At 33.5% G+C, this 19,315-nt stretch overlaps 3 protein-coding genes across 3 annotated transcripts in view; 2 read left to right on the top strand and 1 right to left on the bottom strand.

Moving 5' to 3' along the window:
- Positions 1 to 7,526, top strand: part of LOC110109409 (uncharacterized protein ycf39) — a 15,446-nt gene extending 7,920 nt beyond the window's left edge. The window contains exons 5-9 of the mRNA XM_020840476.2: positions 891 to 983; positions 1,072 to 1,167; positions 4,880 to 5,020; positions 5,190 to 5,394; positions 7,256 to 7,526. Of these exons, the coding sequence (XP_020696135.1) occupies positions 891 to 983; positions 1,072 to 1,167; positions 4,880 to 5,020; positions 5,190 to 5,366 (507 nt within the window). The 3' untranslated portion in view covers positions 5,367 to 5,394; positions 7,256 to 7,526. The remainder of the gene's footprint in view (positions 1 to 890; positions 984 to 1,071; positions 1,168 to 4,879; positions 5,021 to 5,189; positions 5,395 to 7,255) is intronic.
- On the bottom strand, positions 5,374 to 10,099 carry LOC110109417 (probable flavin-containing monooxygenase 1). Its single transcript, XM_028694675.1, has 5 exons — positions 9,587 to 10,099; positions 8,524 to 8,761; positions 7,955 to 8,130; positions 7,497 to 7,855; positions 5,374 to 7,376 (listed from the first exon to the last, which is right to left on the bottom strand). The coding sequence occupies exons 1-5, from the start codon at positions 10,061 to 10,063 to the stop codon at positions 7,013 to 7,015; spliced, it is 1,614 nt and encodes a 537-aa protein (XP_028550508.1). The 5' UTR covers positions 10,064 to 10,099; the 3' UTR covers positions 5,374 to 7,012.
- Positions 10,100 to 16,832: 6,733 nt separating this feature from the next.
- Positions 16,833 to 17,949, top strand: LOC110109416. The gene is made up of 2 exons (XM_020840483.2): positions 16,833 to 16,907; positions 17,104 to 17,949. Exons 1-2 carry the CDS (start codon positions 16,833 to 16,835, stop codon positions 17,884 to 17,886), a joined length of 858 nt encoding a protein of 285 aa, XP_020696142.1. The 3' UTR covers positions 17,887 to 17,949.
- The last annotated feature ends 1,366 nt before the right edge of the window (positions 17,950 to 19,315 follow it).

Here is a 19,315-nt window from a genome sequence, read left to right as displayed (position 1 = left end):
TAAAGGTTTTTGCTTGAGTAGATCTAAAACGGAATATATGGAGTGTAATTTTAGCAGTAATAGTCCTAGTGAGGGGATGGTGACTTTGGGTGATCAAGTCATTACTAAGAGTACATGTTTTAGATATCTTGGATTTATTGTTCAGAGTGATGGTGAAATAGATGGGGATATTATCAGCAGAATTCAAGTTGGATGGTTGAAGTGGCGAAATGCATCAGGTTTGCTATGTGATAGAAATGTACCCCTCAAACTTAAGGGAAAATTCTATAAGATGGTAGTGAGGCCTGCAATGCTTTATGGTGCCGAATGTTGACCATTAAAAGAGAAGCATAATACTAAGTTAAGTGTGGCAGAGATGAGGATGCTCAGGTGGATGAGTGGCTTTAACCTTAGAGATAGGATACGAAATGAGCATATACGTGAAAAGATTGGAGTAGCTCCAGTAGAAGATAAGATTAGAGAGAGTCGCCTTAGATGGTTTGGTCACATAAAACGGCGGCCTTCCGATGACCCGGTTAGGAGAGTAGAGGTATTAGATTTGACTTATGTTAAGAAAGGTAGGGGTAGACCTAAAAAGACTTGGTTAGAAAATATTAGGAATGACCTTTCTTTATTAGATTTAAACGAGAATTTGACTTTTAATAGGACCCAATGGAGAAAAATGATTCATGTAGCCGACCCCACGTAGTGGGATAAAGGTTTGATGTTGTTATTCATTAGTCAGATTTGGACTTGTTGTATATCCTTTGCAATTGATATTGCTGCAATTTTTATCTGTTAAGAGTTCAAATTAGCCTGTTCATGATATTTTGGCTTAATTTATATGCTTTTTCTGCTCTTCATTTTTGAGTCATTTTCTGACATCCGTCCATATTACAACATAACAAAAGGGCCTAATTGGGCAATATGCTGTGCCAATACTAGAAGAGAAGTCAGTATGGGGGACAGATGCTCCCACCAGAATAGCTTATATGGACACTCAGGTTAAGTTCAAAATTGTGAGCTTTGTCTTGTATGCTTTAGAAACTTGCAGTTTTGTTATTTCCTAACAGCATTGTAATGTTATTCCAGGACATAGCCCGACTCACTCTCATAGCCATGCGCAACGAAAAAGTTGACCAGAAACTTCTTACGTTTGCCGGACCTCGTGCATGGACAACTCAGGAGGTATAAAATGTTATTCATTATGCAAAGATACTTTAAGATCTAACAAAATGTGTCTAGTCTGGCTGAATATACAATTTGACGGTCCATTATTGTTAAAAAGAAATGATATCATCCTATGAGCAATGTTACATAATTAAACTATGTTTATACCATCTGCATTTTTATATTGTTTACATTGTGAAACTTGGAACACAAAAGCTAAAATGGCAAAGCATTAAAAATTTTGAAAAAAAAAAAAAACATTTGTTCTCTTCATCTATGATAGAAGTAAATAGATTTTTTTGCTCAGATTTGAACCTTGAATTTGGACTTGCTGCTGCGGACCTCCTTTGTTCTCGTGGTTCAACTTTCTCCACCTCTGATGTTACGTCCTGCGCCTTTGTTGTAGATCATGACTTCAAACATTTTTGTTGAGATAATTTTGATACTCGCCCTAGGCTCAGATGTTCGTGATTTACAATTTGTTAGCGTCTCACATTCGAATCTTTGTGACACTTGTTATTTTTGTAGCTTACTTAGGAGTATCCGTTTTATTTGGTGATCAATGTATGCAAATTTGATGGGCTATTTTGCTAACTTGTTAATGTATTCAAATGGTTTTTTTTTTATAAATTGGGGTCTTAGGTGCAAAAATAATCTATTTTGCTTCAAATAAAATTCTAATTTGATGTGCTATTTCCTATACTTTTGGGAATCAACTTCATAATTAAATGGGAGACTTGAATTGGGAGCTAGCTTCTTGATCAAATTGAAAGCTAGACGATTTCTTCGGGGAATTACCCTCTTTTATTAGAGACTTGGTTCTATTTCGTTGGTAATTTCTTTTATTCTACTTTTTTTTCGTGCTCTTAAGTTTTTGTTGGATAGCTGTTCTATGATGAGCCCAATGCAATCTGGGTTCAGTGATGCATGAATTTCGATATGCTGTGGTTTTCTTGTTTATGAATTTCTAAGCATTCTTTATAGTGTAAGTAAGGCTATTGAACAACTAAAATTTTCTTGGTCGTATTTTAGTTTTTCATCAAGAGTTAATGAATAGTTATTAAAATTTAGAGTTAGTGACTCGCGAAAGTTTTGTTGCATCTTGTGAGGCGCATTCATCTCATGTTAGATTTGTATTATAAAATATAGACCTTAAGATTGAGCCTAATATTGCATCACAATATCTTCTAAAAGTAGGACATAGCAATTGGATCAGTTAACAAAATAAGATGCAATGTGATTAATTTTACTAGAATTTCAGACAATTTCAACAGAAGTATCATGAGGTTTAAGAATTATATTTCTACATTTGATGAAAGGTGGGATCCCAAGGCATTTGCAGATTGAAGAGATAATGTAGAGGTTTTTTTTTTTTAAAGAAATTATATGTCTGATTCCAAAAGATTTGAATTTGCTGAAATCAATTTAATGGGACTTGCTTAATGTTTTTGGCTAAGTGTTGTTGCTACAATGAAATATATAAAATACAAAAATATTTCCCATGCATTCATTCATTATAGGTATCAACCTCATAATTAATTTATGAAATTTAGATAAGGTGATTATAGTATGTTTGAATATTTTAAAAGTTATATGGGTCTTATGGTCAAATATTATACTCATTTAGGCTATTATGTTATAAGCGTTTCTTTAATTAAAGATGCTAGAAAAGAAATTAAGCATGAATTAACCTAAATTTACCAAAGTAAATCATTATGGCTTTATACATAGCTTTAGATCTTTAGATGAAAATAAATATTCACCATTATAAAATTAGCCAATATCTAATTTTATTAAATATGATTGTAGTTCATGGTGTATATTTTTATGAACATGAACATATGCAGGAACAAAATTGAAAAACATGAATCTAAAATTTAATATGCATTCATATTTGGATCAAAACTTGAAGTGGATTTTGAATCTATCCTTGATTTTTAAATTGCACATGTTGATGTTGATAAATCATTTGGACATATTGATAATATAACTCTTGATTAAGTATTTATCGAAATTATCTTTGCATCTGCAAATTAAATTGATATTCATTTCTAATTTGGCTATTGATTTTTTGACTCGTATATTTTTAATGAGAAAATTAAATTGGGTCAATATAATCGTAGATTTCATCATGATAACTCCTTTCAAAAAATTATTAATTTCAAAACTTTGTCAATCTATTTTAATCCAAAATTACGTAAATTATCACTTTTAAAGTTTAAATCATTTTGTATTGTTTTTCTTTATTGATTTTGTTTGTCCATATGATTGATATACCATATTTATACAATTTATAAATAAATAAATAAATAAATATATATATATATATATATATATATATATATATATATATATATATATATCATTTATTAAGTTCCAAGTTTCCTTCATCTTTTTTTTTTCATCAATAGTAAGTTGTTATTTCTCCCGTGGCAGATAAGATTAGAGAGAGTCACCTTTGATGGTTTGGTCACATAAATCGTCGGCCTTCTGATGACCTAGTTAGGAGAGTAGATAGATGTATTGGATTTGGCCTATGTTAAACTATGATGCACCGACACTTCTCCTCAAAGAGGCGTGCAATGTCGGACACGTGTCGGACACGCCGAAAACATGTTCGATTAAAAAAATATTTAATACAAATTGGACACGCGTGTCCGACACACATATCTTAAATATTTTATGAATTTTTTTAAAATATAATTTCTTGTATTTGACGGGATTTAAACTAAATTTCTTATTTCCTTTCCACAACACCAAATCAACGTCTGCACTTAATACTCATTCATCGAATATTCTCATTTTCATTTCTCTTTGGAAGTGAAGTTATTTTCATCTCCTCTCTCGGTGATTGATAAACGACATCGACGTCTGACTTTCGACATCTTAATACTAATCATTTTAAGCACAATTTCTAGTTAAATGACTTATTATTATTTTTTTTTAATTATGCTTATTTAATTTTTATGCACTTTTTTAAAACAAAAAAATTATAATGTCGTGTCCAACTCGTGTCCGTGTCCTATATTTCCAATAATTGACGTGTCTCGTGTCCGTGTCGTGTCGTATTCGTGTCGCCGTGTTCGTGTCTGTGCATCATAGATGTTAAAAAAAGTAGAGGTAGAACTAAAAAGATTTGATTAGAAAGAATTAGAAATGACTTTTTTATTAGATATAAACGAGAATTTAATACTAATAGGACATAATGAAAAAAAAAAATCATATAGCTAATCCCACTTAGTGGGATAAAGGCTCGGTGATGATGTTGTTGTTATAGTAAGTAGTTATTGTATAATAATTAGTAAATATATATTATTCTAGTATGTCTTTACATTCATCTAATTTGCACGGAAGTGTTTGCAGGAAACTTAATGCTAACTATGATAATTATAAGCTCGCTAAAGGTTTGAATAAGAGATTTTAAAATTCAAATCAAACGATAAGGTAATAATCCTTCTAAACCCAAACAGTTTCCTACAGAAATTAAAAAAAAATCATTGGTAGAAAAATAGAGCTTTATAAACCCTTCAACGAATCAAGACTTGTTTACAAGTTGCAAATCTAAAAAAAAAAGTGTATTATTGAAGATTTTAGACATGTAAATATATAAGAATTTTATAGTAAGTATAAATCCCCCCTTTTGAATATTATATCCTCTTCCCTTTTTTGGTTAGAAAGTTCAGTTACAGCCCAATACAGATTTTTTCTCTTAATTACTGTGATATTTCAGGTGATCACATTGTGCGAGAGACTTGCAGGGCAAGATGCAAATGTAACCACTGTTCCTGTTTCAGTTTTAAAGCTGACTCGCCAGCTTACTCGACTTTTTCAATGGACAAACGATGTTGCAGATCGATTGGCATTTTCAGAGGTAAAATCTTTCACTGTTACCATCTCTCATTGTCTTTCTTGAATGTAAAGCTTATTATTACTCTCCATTGATGTAATTTATAGAGCTTTAGACTTTGATTTATGGCTTTAAAAACTTGATAATGAAGAAATCAAAATCACCTGCAAACTGTAACAAGAGATTTGTTCAGGTACTATCAAGCGACATCGTTTTCTCAGCTCCGATGAACGACACATATAGCCTTATCGGCGTCGATTCGAAGGATATCATCACCTTGGAAAAGTATCTACAGGACTACTTTACAAACATATTGAAGAAGCTGAAGGACCTGAAAGCCCAGTCGAAGCAAACTGACATTTATTTCTGAGAAGAAATCGGAACAATTCAAGTTGCAGGTAACATTTATTTCCATTATAAGCAGAGGCTAAGTGTTTTTGCTTTGTTTCTGAGTTGTACAAATCAAAAGAGCCAAGTCATGAGAAAGCATGTGAATGATAATGTGCATATAGATCTAGTGCTTTTGATAATGAGCCATAAATTATTTTTGTAAGGATAAAAATTTACCTTTAATATTTATTTGTATTCAAATCATTATGATAATTAGAATCGAGTTTTAGAACGCGCTTATTGATAACCAACTTTAATGCTATAAAATTTCATATTTCTCCTAAAAAATAAGATTATGTTATTTCTCCTTCGGCACTGCCCAACTCCAATCAATATTGATCCAGTTTTATGTGAAGATGTTGATCCCTATCTTTAATAGGAGAGCTTTAAGGTTTAGGCTTCGTTTGGGACGACTTTCTTATTGCTTCTTAAGACAGCTTTCTAGTACAAAAATAAAAAATTTTGTACTAAAAAACCGCTTTACGAAGCAGTAGGAAAGCCGTCGCAAACGAAGTCTTAATCTCCCATATCCAAAGGAGATAGCTCTATTAATGTGATGTTTAGGACAAATAGTTTATCTAAAAGGCCCATCTCAAGGAAGCCTATATTAGACCTTTCATTAATTATGAGTGCATTAGTTAGATGAAAGAGGGTATCAAGTCAATTAATTTACTTTTCTAGTTTCTACTACCATTAATTTTTGGGTGAGTGTGTTTTGATTGTTGATTACTACGTTATCAACCGCCTACCTTTGCCTTTGTTATTTAACAATACTATGGAGTTTTTATCCAACAGATCACCATCACTTGGTCATTTAAACATATTTAGTTGTTTAAATAGTAACCATTTAAATATGTTCGATTGGAGATAAAGGTGGATTATGTGGGGGCATTTAACATTGTGGTTGCAATTTAGGCTTTGTTTGGGATAGTTTCTTAGTACGAATATTTTGAAATTTGAAAATTTTGTAGTAAAAAAGCTTCTTGATAAAATAGTAAGAAAGCTATCCCTGGTTTTGTTTGGGACGGCTTTTTTATTGCTTTCTATTACGTAAATGTCTTGAATTAAAAATTTTAGTGCAAGAAAGCTGTTTTTAAAAGCATTAAGAAAGTTGTTCAAACGTAGCCTTAATCTTTCAATGCCTTGAGTCCTTCAAAGCTAGTTTATTTATACCAATGAGCCATGTTAGTATTTATTTTCTATTTATATTTTTCTATTGTAGGTTGTGTAAGCCCTTAAAATTTCCAATTGAGAAATGCTTTGTTGTAGCTCTTTTTGTTTGCTTGCTAACTAGTGGGAAAAGTATTTATAAAATTTTTATCTCTACTTATAACTTCAAATCCTAAAGACATATTTTTCCCAAAGTTTAAAGAAAACATAATATTATTCTTGGAAAATGAATGAACTAGGCAAGTGCACATTCATTTCTGAAGTTGATAGAAATCATCAACAACAAGAGAAACCAATTTAATTCTTCTAAGCAATAGGTAGGATAAGAAATTGATGATCAAAGTGATGAGATTTATAATAATTCTTTTAAGAAATATCAATCTGCATAAGATATAATATAGATCATGATATATAGTTTTAATGATAATCTGCCGCCGATGCGTAAACTTGTATGTATTATTTTCTTAGCTCAAGCTCAGTATAGTCTGTAGGACCATAGGGGTGGAATAAATCTGCAAAAAATCCTTTCTTCCTCCTAGGATTGCAGCCCATATCCTTGCACAATTGATCATTGTACCAAATATTAACAGGGGTGATGCAAGATCTTCGATAACACTCTTTTGAACTGCCTGAATATTTTTTATAATATTTGTCCCACTCCATTATATTATTCTCCAAGTTTCTTCTACTTGGTAATAGGAAACCATTGTCGAGGAAGCAAGCCAACCACCTTGCCCTCATCTCTGAAGTGTGGAGGTTTGATATGCTCTCAGAATACCCAATGATGGCCATCTGTGGAATCTGAGAATGTATACACTCCCTACATCAAAGTCGGTTCTTTCATGTAAGTAGCTCTAGTACATAAATTCTTGTAAATAAGTGCCTTATGTGAACCCAAACTATTTGTGATAACATTAATGATGATTATTGTAATAAGTACCTGTACAGAGGAACTATCATATCTTCTGTCCCTGCTACTATATTTTGGAACCAGGGAGAGACAAAGATGTTTCTTAGCTTTTGATCACCTCTAAATCCTGTGGCATAGATCACCAAATCAGTTTCTATCAGTGTGGTATTGTCTTTAAGGAGGACACCATTCTCATAGAATTCAAAGGTCTTAGATGGTTTTAGGACAATGCTTCCTTCTTCCACTTTGTTATAGAAGTTATTTGGTAATAGGCAAAACTGATTCGTAGATATCCCATGAAAAAAACTATGCTCTGGTACCATGTCATACTTCTTCATGGGAATCATTTTCTTTAAGAAGCTCTCTGTAAACTTTGAGAAGACCCACATCTAATATTGAAAGAAAAAATTTTCTATGGTTAATCATGCATGTTTGAGATGTACATTTGGTATAATATTGATAAGAAAGATCAATGAGTCAAATTGTACCAAAGGTGAAAGTAAGGTAGCCAAAAGGCTTAATAGGAGCCCTTCCCCAGGCTTGTGAAGGAGTAATTCAGAGAAGCGATTTAAATACATATAACCTAGTGGAATGCCCCATGCCATCCAATGAGATACGTTCCATCTTTTTGTTCGAACTATCATTGTACAAGGGTATTCAGGTCCTGTTGACAAGCATTGAAAGAAATTTTCTTAGATTTACGATCATAATTTTAACTACACAAATTTTTTTCCTTTTTCTAATTGTGTTTATCTAATATCACCACTTTAACATCCTCATATAAGTTGAGTTTTAAAACCTTTTGAAGGTTCATTTTTTTATATATGTTCTTCATAGTCTTCTAGATATATAAATCAGTGGAAATGAAGTGAAGATTTGAGATAATATCTGCCAATCATTCTCTCTAATCCCACTTCTTTAACTTGACTATCTATCTCCTAATAATTCTCTCTTGCTTAAACAAAAATTTATTTTGAATGCAACAACTAATGAAAATGTAAAATATTCTACTTACATGATATTATTTGATGAATAGAAGAAAAAAATTTGCTATTACCATTAATATCTGCACATTCTGCAGCTATGTCTAATGCTGATTTGAGATAACCCACAACAGTAACTCGCTTCCCTCGCACTAAATTAGAAGCAGTTGTGCTACACATCTTAGAGTAATCCATTGAATGAATCACCTTACCGTTAAAGACCTCCGGACCTTTGTTTTTTGAAAATGTTGGAATATTTGGATGCTCGCCAAACCGTCCGATGCAGAGAATCACGAAATCCATCACATGTACCTAATTTTCTTAAGGAAAAACTCTAAGATATCTATAAATAATATCACATAACTCCAAGTTTACATATACAAATAAGACATTTGGATATTGAAACTATTCGATGATTATTAATGATTGTGTTTTACTTTTCATGCTCAGATCTAACTATTAAATTTTTTTCACTTTTTCATAGGTGTAATAATCATAAAATATTTATTTATTATTTTTTTTATAGGAAAATTATGTATGATATATCATTTTAATTAAAATAAATAAATGCACTTGATGAATAGGTAAATACTTGTTTGCATAATATAAATAAACAAACTTGAATAAACTTTTAAAAGCTCAATCATATAAATGAATAATCTTGAGCATGAACTTATTTTTTTGAATCATATTTGAAAAAAGAGGCTAAACTTTCGTTTGGGATGACTTTCTTATTACTTCTTAAAGCAATTTTTCTGTACAAAAATTAAAATTAAGCTTCCTTTGTGACGACTTTCTTGTTGCTTTTTAAACCGGTTTTTTAATACAAATTTTTATGAAAAAAAAAAATATTCTAAAAGTTGCTTTAAAAAGTAGTAAAAAAAGCTGTCCCAAAGAAACTATAATATGAAACTAAAATTATCTCATATATTAGGTGAATTATTACGTCCAGTCACCGGACGTCCGAACACCCAATCCAAACGCGCTGCATCACCCGAATACATTGGGTTCCAGTGCATTTTGATGACATGATGCGTCTGGATTGGTGTCCCGACGAATTCGGACACCGGACGTATTAATTTGCCTACCAATAGTCCATGGATTACTTTGATAGTTTGTTTCAATTATATTAAGTACCTCTGTAGTTTGATCTTCCTCTCGCCGCACCGTAACATGCCACACCCCTCGCCGCCCGCCGCCAAACGCGTCGCCGGTCCCACCCCACAGATCCCACGCCTTCATCTCCTCCTCTCCTACACCAACATACTCTATCCCCTCCACCTTCTCTCCGAACCTCACATGTCTTATAAGATCAAATCGTTCAGCATAGGATTCTAAATACTCTATCACCTGCTTACTGTCAGGACAAACCTCTGTCACCTTCTCCGGCCACGGGAAGTCGGAGAATTGATAATCCCACTTTTCATTTTGCAATCTTGTCGATGCCGGCGTGCTTTTCCACACGCCGCCGATGCCTCGTTTGGCCTCGAAGACCGCCGGCCGGAATCCTCTCTCCAATAAGTATTTCAATGCTGCCAGTCCGCTTATTCCAGCGCCTATGATGCATACTCTTTTATTCTGCTCCATGGTTGCTATTCTCTTTGTTTGACTCATTTGATTTTATAGGAGGTTTAGCTGCGAGTTATGCCATGTTTGAGACGGCTTGCTTATTGCTTTATAAAGCTGATTTTTAGTACAAATATCTCTTAAAAATAGGGAAAAAGCAGTAGTCTAAGGCTTCACTTGTTTTTTTTGTACTTTTGTAAAAGACAGCTTTAAAAAATATTAGTTCAGAAAATAGAGTTTGGAGTTTTCTAACGAAGAAGCATTTATAAAAAGCTTTCTTCATGCACTCCCTCTTAGGCTTCGTTTGTTTTTTGTTTTTTTTTTTTTGTGTTTTTGTAAAAGACAGTTTTAAAAAATATTAGTTCAGAAATGGAGTTTGGAGTTTTCTAACGGAGAATCATTTATAAAAAAGCTTTTTTTAAAACTGCAGAAAAATGAAAAAAATGAGTTATTGGGAACGTGATTTGACGAAAAAAAAAATCCTCCGTTTCCAAACAGAAAAGACAAAAAAACACTCAAACAAACAAGCCTAAGGCTTCGTTTGGGACGGTTTTTTTACTACTTTTTAAAGCAACTTTATAGGACAAAAAATTCTAGTTCAAGAATTTTTTGTACTAGAAAGTCATTTTAAAAAAGCAATAAAAAACCTATCCCAAAAGAAGCCTAAAGCTGTCCCAATCAAAAGCCTTAGTAAAAAATCAGGATAATTGTGCTAGTAAATTGATCAATGAAAAAATTATGTAAGATATTATAATATAATTTGGATTATAATAAGCTTAGAAATCATTTGATTTGCTTTGAAATTAGTATTATTTTTTTAATTTTTATTTCACTAATCTTAAAGCAAATTAATAATTTTAAAGGTGATTCTAATAAAATTTATATGAAGATATCTAATATGTTTTTATTAAATGGATTATTGTGGATTTTTTTATATATGAGGATTGTATCTGTTTTGCATATTTATAGTGCATTTGGCAGACTGACTTAGGATGCCATGCGTTTAAGATATCCAATCTAATTTTTTAGTAGTTTTAAAGTTGACTTTTGTTAATAAAAATTGAAGGCTTAATGGCACTTTTGTTATTTTTTATTTTGTTGTTGTTGTGAAACAATGAGGCTCATTTGGATCATTGGTATGCAATTTTAGAAGAGGTTAAAATTAGTGCTAAGGATTTTGGTCCATTATGATGGCCATGGTTGGATTTATATGCCAATTAATATATAAATTATTCACAATTGTGAGCATCTTCAATGTATCCAAATGTGAATCAGATGATTATTGATCTGGCTATAGTTTCTATCTCAAAATTAGGAGAAATTATTCTGTGCGGTCACAGGACCGTTCTGAGATGAATGAAAGCGCCGCGTCACCTGGTACACAGCACCGGCACATATTAAAAAAATGACGTGGTATGCTCTCATTGTCTCTGGACGCTGTTCAGTGACCGCACAGAATAAGGAATCCAAAATTGGGGGAGGATGTTTTACCTCAAAATTGAATTAGAATGAAATACAATGTACTATATTTTACTTTGGATTTGCTTTTCACCCAAAGGAACACCAAAAAGTGAAAAGCTCCTCCAACCAAATAGTCTCTAAGAATCATCTTAAGCTACCTAAAAGGTTTGAGCTCGCTAGCTCGACCATCAGTATTAAGCTTTTGAACATGCCAAAATAATGAATTTGCATATTAATCAAGTCTATTTATCTAAAAGTTTTCATCAATCTCCCAATAATATTAGCTCCCAAGTCAAAACTTTTTTTTTTATTTATCTTGGCTACGTACTAACTACAAGCCTCATTAATCACTGAAATTATTTTGTACGGTCACTGGACGCCGTACGGAGTCGAATCAGGATGCACCACGTCACTTTTTAGCTGTGTACCGGTTTTGTATACTGTTGTGTACCAGATGACTTATTCGCCTCCAAACTGTCCGTGACCGCACAGAATAATTTCTCCATTTATCCTCTACACAGCTAGCTACACTAAGTGCAATATATATATTTTCTATAATACTCTAGAAATTCTTCAGAAAGGTTCTTTTGGTTGGGCTAATAAGTATTAAATAAATAGCATATTTAACTTCAGGTTAGTAACAGGTAAATCCTGAAACCCATTGTATTAAGATTCTTCTTGAATCCGGTTTAAAATAGCATAAATTCTCTTGGCCCATCAATGCCTCTTCCAATTTCATGTACTTCAATAATGCATCCTCTCTTGAATTTATATTATGATAGGTGAAAATCACAGATGTTGGTTCCCAATTATTTTGCATATTTAACTAAAATATTGAAGGGATTATGTTTAGTCTTATCACATCATCGTTTGCCATCGTCTAAGCATTATTAACTGCCTTTCAGAGTCCATTTATCGTTGTTCGACTACCGATGTCCAAGTGTCATGGTATGACTATCGTCACCTATATCTCGTCATCCAACTATCATCGTATGACTATCATCATATGATTATCATGGTTCTAACACTGTCGTCGTACTGCCAATGCCCAACTAACATCAACTGATTGTTGTTATCACTCGGTCTCTACTACTAGTCTACTTCTCTAGTGAGCTTTGTTAAAATTATAAGAGATCAAGCTTAAATTCCCTATTCTTCCTTCTTTAATTGAGAGGAAGAGTGTATATTTATAATTTTACTTACATAGTAGATCATTTTATATGGGCCGTGTCCTATGATTTTTTTTTCTTTCTAATTTTTTCACATAAAAATTCTGATGTCTCATATCCCATCTTTTTTGTTTATATCCATGCATGTTTTTATGATTTCACATTTACAAACTAGCAACGTTGATTCTTCTTTATTATTTAACTTATTTCCTTTTAAGCTGCATAAAGTTTTTCTTATCTGTTAAAGTTTAAAAGATTGTTATATACTTATATCCACTGATAACTTCAAATCATCTAAAAATACTTTATATGGTTCTTGACATTAAAGAAAAATAAATTTTGGCTTCGTTTGGTCAGCTTTCATATTTTTTTTTTTTCCTTTTTTTGGGGAGAAATTAGGGGCAACGCCTAAACACACATAGAATATATATGCTAGACTCGAACTCAAAACTTCTTAATTGGAGATATTATTCTGTGCGGAGCCCAGATGTATTTGGAGGTCAATTCGGATGCGTCACGTGTCCAGATTGGCTTCCAAATACATCTGGACACCGCACGTAATAATTTTTCTCTTTTCATTTTTTAAATATTACACAAATTAATGAAATATTTGGATACTTGAATTGTTTAATGATTAGTGGTTTTCGCCCTTTACCTTTCATGCTCAAATTTGATGATTATTAATTTTCTATTATAATTTATTTAAGTTTTATCTAGCATATATTAAAAATAAAGTGATTTTATACTTATGTGAATCATTAGTATCACTATGCTTCTGAAAAATAATTCCATATTTTTATGAAAAAATGACATCAATATTGACAAATTAATAATAATATTATCGTCAAGTTGGCAAAATCGGATTGGACAATGAACCGGAATATGAAGAGGTTCATGGTTCGACTAGTTCGATTGATCGAGTCCCGAGTGGGGTTGAGCCATATGACATAATAAATAATAGTAATAATATTTAAAATTAATAAAATTAATATTTTATGACCTCTAATATAATATGAAAATAATTTTTATATGATGATAGAGATAAACTAATTTTCAATTTATTTTAGTGTCTTCCTTATCTCCAAATATTTACTCGGCTTCATCATGATCTATAATACTAAGATATTAATTTTTCTTAATTTTCAATATTATAGATATTTTTGAAGGCATAGAAGGTTTTAGGATATTCAAAAAAACATATTAGAATAAAATTTTGTAATAGTTGATCTCACCTATGAAATTAAGCTTTTGAGTTAAAAACTAAGTTTGAATGGGTTTCCTGCCTACTTTGATTTCTCTTTGGTTTACCCTATAAAAACTAGTTTTGGGACTGGTAGCAATGAATAAAGATAAGAATATCAAAATTGATAAATTCAATGGTCAAAATTTCAGTTATCAGAAGATGCTAGGGGTGTTAATATTTGACACGACACGAAAATCCAACTCGATTAACCAGTTTTCAAACCATCATCAAAATTATCCTCTCGTTCATATAGCAAATCATCATGTAACCAATCACATTGCCACCGGACACTATTCCTAACTAGGTGCACTTGTAAATTAGCATTAGAATGACTGAAATAGGCACCTCAACCAGCAAAGCTACACCACCCCTAGGACAATGAACCACACCAATCCCACCTGAGTTAACATCACCACCATCAGTTGAGGAAACTGAGATAGCCTCCGAAGACTCCACTCCACCATTAATTAAAGGAGTAGCTACATAATTCACACCGTAGAGAGGAACAATTAAACTCGCACAGCCAGGGTCCACAAACAAAGGGTCCCCTCACATCAACTTCAAAGGACAAAGAGCCACCCGAGAAATTCACGACAATAAAAATAGGGGCAACAGGGGATGGACAAACCAGGCTGGAAATCGTGCCAACATCAGCATTAACAAAAGCCAAATCACCCATCGAATTACCAGGCAAAGAAACAGGCAAAACCGAATCGAAAAAAAAAAAAATACTTCTCCTCTTCAACAATAGGGTGAGATGGAGTATGGGAGGGAACATTATAAACCAAGCAAGGAATAGGACTCATAACACCCTCAACATTAGAATCCATGCTCACATTATCTAAAATGATATCAGCAGCTTCCTTACACTCACTAGAATCAACACATATAATATTTTCCTTATCTGAACAACAATACCCTCTGCCAAAGCCATAGTAACAACCTCACATCCAATAGTCCCTAAAATCGACGTAACCAGTGGACTCGGATCCTCCCTAGCCTTTTCCTCAATAACTACCAAAGAGGATACACCCAAAGCATGACGCTTAACATTCCCAGCCATAAGAGTATTAGAATTAGAAAGAAGAGCCGAAGCACAGTGACCCCTAAGATGACCCGGATGCTTACAAGACTCGTAGAAATCAGGAAAAACCTCGAAATGGACCTTTTGGATATACCCAGAAACCTCTGGCCCAAGCCAAATTTGAGATGGATAAGTTTTAGTTATGTCCAGCTCTACCAAAACACGCATAAGGGATGGCCTAGATCCTATCGAAGTGGCAAAATCAACCTTCAAGGGTCTACCGAACATAGAACCTAAGGCATGGAGGATACGGGGAGAGTAAAGATGAGGTCTCATATTAGGAAAGGAAACCCAAATTGGTATGATCGGAGATTCACAAGCGATGTCCAGGAGTGGTGACCATTTAGTGAGCTTCATGAAACAGTTATTCACTAGATAAGAGTGATGGCAGAACACGCGGCTATCATCTAGGTCATTAGAAAGTTTAACCAGAATATGTGTATGTCAAGCACCATAACAGAGAACTCAGAATTTAGTTTCAGAGCGAAAAAAATTGTGAATAGCGTCCAGAGACGGACGACGAGTGGAAAAAAAAACCAATGTGAATTGAAAAGGCACAACAACGAGGGTAAACCACGAAAAGATCCTTGATGGAGCTCAGGGAAACAATACGACGAGGAGGAACCAGAAAGGGCATCTGCAAACAACTTGTCATATGACCTGCAATAATTGGAAAAAAATTCTTAGAAAAAAATTAACATTCTTAGAAAAAAATTCAACAAAAGTTTATTCTTTTCCAAGTAATGTCATTATTTTTCTTATCAATGCACATTTAAAACTCATTAATTTGTTTTGATACCTTATCATTTCACATATTAAGTTTATGTCATAACTAAAAAACCGAACACTTTAATTAATTAACTATATATATATATATATATATATATATATATATATATATATATACACACACACACATGTTGTAAACAAAAAAATTTATATATTTACATTTATTAACAAAAAATCTACTATCTAAGGAATTATTTTGCTATCAACTCAAGAGTTGAATCCTAATTTGTCCATAAATAATATCTAATTTTGCTAGCAAGCAATAATCTAGACAAGAACTAGAGAATCAGAAGCTCATGTGAAGTATGGACAATGAATGAGAAAAGAGAAAGCTCAAAATATCTAAGAGTATCTAAAAGTGTTAGAGATCAAAAGATGTCCAAAAGATCTAAAATGTACCTCTTCATTTTTTATTTACAAAACTTTGGCTATGTAAAATGCTACACACAATAAAAAGTAAAAGTACAAGCATTGTTGTTATGACCGCTAGTAAATTATACAAGACACATGATGTGGGCCGATGGGTCACCATGCAGCTTTAAACCTCTGAGATGATCATTTGTTCGAGGATCTCCTCAAGATGAGTCTTCGTAGGTGAGTATATCAAGCTACTATTTCAGATGAGTCATTTGAGTCAACTCTATATGGGCGAGTCCTCTTAATGCAGAGACGAGTCCCGAGAGACCGTATTTGATCTCTGGTGCAAAGTTTGAGTCTCTTTGGGTGATGCTATACATGAACTAAGAATTGATCGAGTCTAGAGGATTAGGTATTATCAGCGGTGACTTGACGGCTTAGATGATGATGAGTAATATTAGGAGGATGATCCCCACTAAGATGAGAGATTCCTAAGAGTTTGTTGAATTGAATTGTATGAGTACTTTGGTGTAGATGTTTGGGAAGATCAAATACCCTATAAAATATTTACATAGATATGTAGTAATGTAGAGAGTAATATTCTAATTCAGTCTTTTTCTGGCTTTGAATTAATTGCTATAGCAATAGAAATATTTGCTGGTCGGGCTGGCCCGTGGGATCACTATGGATGGGTGGTGTTAGAATTCATCCGCTATGAAGGCCCAACCTGCCCAAGGCCTGCAATCGGATCACCTGAGGCTCGAATATATGCGCTGTCTTCTGTCCAATGTAACATTGCTGAGCTCATTTGATGATGTGAAAGAGTCGAACGAGTTCATAAGTTAATCTTCTTTTAGTTCATTTTATATACTGGATGATCACATTTTATCATTTTAATCTATTTGAGATTTGAGTCTAATTTTATATTTTCTTAATTAATTTTTGTTAAAGATAACCTTTCTTATATTAATTGTGCACTTAGCAGGGTCTGTTACAATACTTCAATCTGGTGGAGGGATGTCTCTCGCTAATCAGTGCCTATGAGTCTCGCCACCACTGCACCTATGACTGGATCATCCGTACCCGCGTAGACGGCTTCTGGAGTGGCCCGCTCGACCCATCCACCTTCCAACCGGCAACCTACGTTGTCCCGCCCGGCTCTCGGTTCGGCGGCTTAAACGACCGGTTCGGCTCCGGCAACCGTTTGGCCTCCATCGCCGCTCTCTCCCGCCTCTCTCTCATTCCCCGCCTCGATGCCTTCGGTTACCATAACCTAAACTCTGAATCAGCTTTCAAGGCACAACTAAACATCTCCAATTTACAGGTGCAGGAAATTCCATTACCCTTCTGTGTTCTCAGTGACCGCCGATACGATTTTCCTCCTGGAAGGCACGGCGTGCCAGTGGCGTCGATGGGGAGCGTCGGTCCGTTGAATGGAGCCAAGTGTCGGCCATGCACTGTGGTGTGCGAAGGGGACTGTGCTGCAAAGATTGTGAGCGGGATGGTTGATGGGCGGAGTTGGATGGAGTGGATGGAATGGAGGAAGGAGGGTTTGGAGCTGTGTAATGCGACTGCTGGGTGGGAGGAGGGGTGGGAGGACGTATTTGATAGGGCAGCGGGGGAGGAGGCGGCGACTGAGAGGCGGAGGGTAGCAGCGGTGGAAAGGAATGTGTGTGATGAGGAATTTGAGAAGATGAGGCAACGGACGGAGAGTTGGGATGCACCTCCAGGCGAGGAGATATGCCGATTGGGATTGAGGAAAAAGTAAGTCAGGGAGAATGCCCTTCAAAAGGGATAATTTAAATTTAGGAGGAAAGAAAGAAGGATAGATTATTTGAGTGGCCAAGCTAATACAATTATACTGTAAGGTCCCTATAAATATTCATTACAGCAATACTTTTTATAATCATAACAAGTTAATACATTTTAACAAATATATTATATAGGGAGGAAAATATTCAATATGTGAGATAAGAGAGAATATGATAAAGATATTGCAACAAAGTTTTATGAATTTTTTTCGTCAAATGTTCATTGTTTTATCTTTATTTTTCATCTACAGAGATAAATGGCCATCAAATAGCTTCATCTAATTGAAAAAAAGGAAAAATATATCAGACAAAGTATTTCTTTCTGAATCTTATTCCCTTTATTGATAAGATCATATAGGCATTGCTACACTCCCTTAGTAAATTCACATAAAAATAAGATTGAATTTGATGAATTAATTAAAATGAGCAAAAAATAATGTACCCTTTTGCTTAAGAGAATGTTGGTTGATTCATTTATATGATCACTATATATTGTGCGATGTGTTTTGTTGAAAAAATTATTATGTGCGGATCTAGATGGTGTCCGAAGGCCAACCAGAATGCGCAACGTCACTTTTTTGCTCGGTATCAATGCTGGGTACTGTTGTATATCGGGTGATATGACGCATTTTGATTGGCCTCTGGATTATCTGATGTCGGCATAAAATAAGTTCTCGCTTTGTTGGTGAAGCTTTATGAACTTGTTAGCCCAATAGATAGTTAGGCAGGGCCTTGACTAACTGGTTTACCATTGTGAGGGCCCAATTGGCCGAAATATGGGAATAGGATTTCTAAAAAAGTTCCTTATAAGATTTTAGGGGGTTTTACATATATACCACTTTATTTTATACTATTTACATATTTAACACCCAAAACATTAGTATTACATGACTACCACTCATAGAACAAACTTGGGTGCATGGAATGAAATATTAAAGTTTATAGGATTGTATGAATGATATAAATGAATTATAGGAGTAGTATATTTGATATTAAAGTTGTATATGGGTGGTAGGTATGTAATATTAATGTTTTGAGTGTTAGATATGTAAATAGCATAAAATAAAGTAGTATGTATGTAAATTTCCCTAACAAGTATATTATAAATAACAAAAAAATGCCTTGTTGAATAATTGAATTCCTATAGATGAAATAGAGTTTAAATATTTCATGTAAACTTATCTTTAGACAAAGAAGTTTAATATAATAGAAATTATTATTATTTACTTAATAATGGGATAATCTCTCAAATTAAAATATCTTATTAATAATATGGAAAAATCACTTTGTTCTATTTAATGCATAATAAAGTTTATATTTTGACATAACAAAAGAAAAAAAAATCTCTTCCTAATTATGATAATTATGTGGGAATAAAATATTGTA

This window comes from Dendrobium catenatum, unplaced genomic scaffold (assembly GCF_001605985.2).
Source record: "Dendrobium catenatum unplaced genomic scaffold, ASM160598v2 fragScaff_scaffold_537, whole genome shotgun sequence".
In the NCBI taxonomy this organism is placed as follows: Eukaryota; Viridiplantae; Streptophyta; class Magnoliopsida; order Asparagales; family Orchidaceae; genus Dendrobium; species Dendrobium catenatum.
The sequence above is the reverse complement of the archived record's forward strand: the minus strand, read 5'-3'. Positions and strand labels throughout refer to the sequence as shown.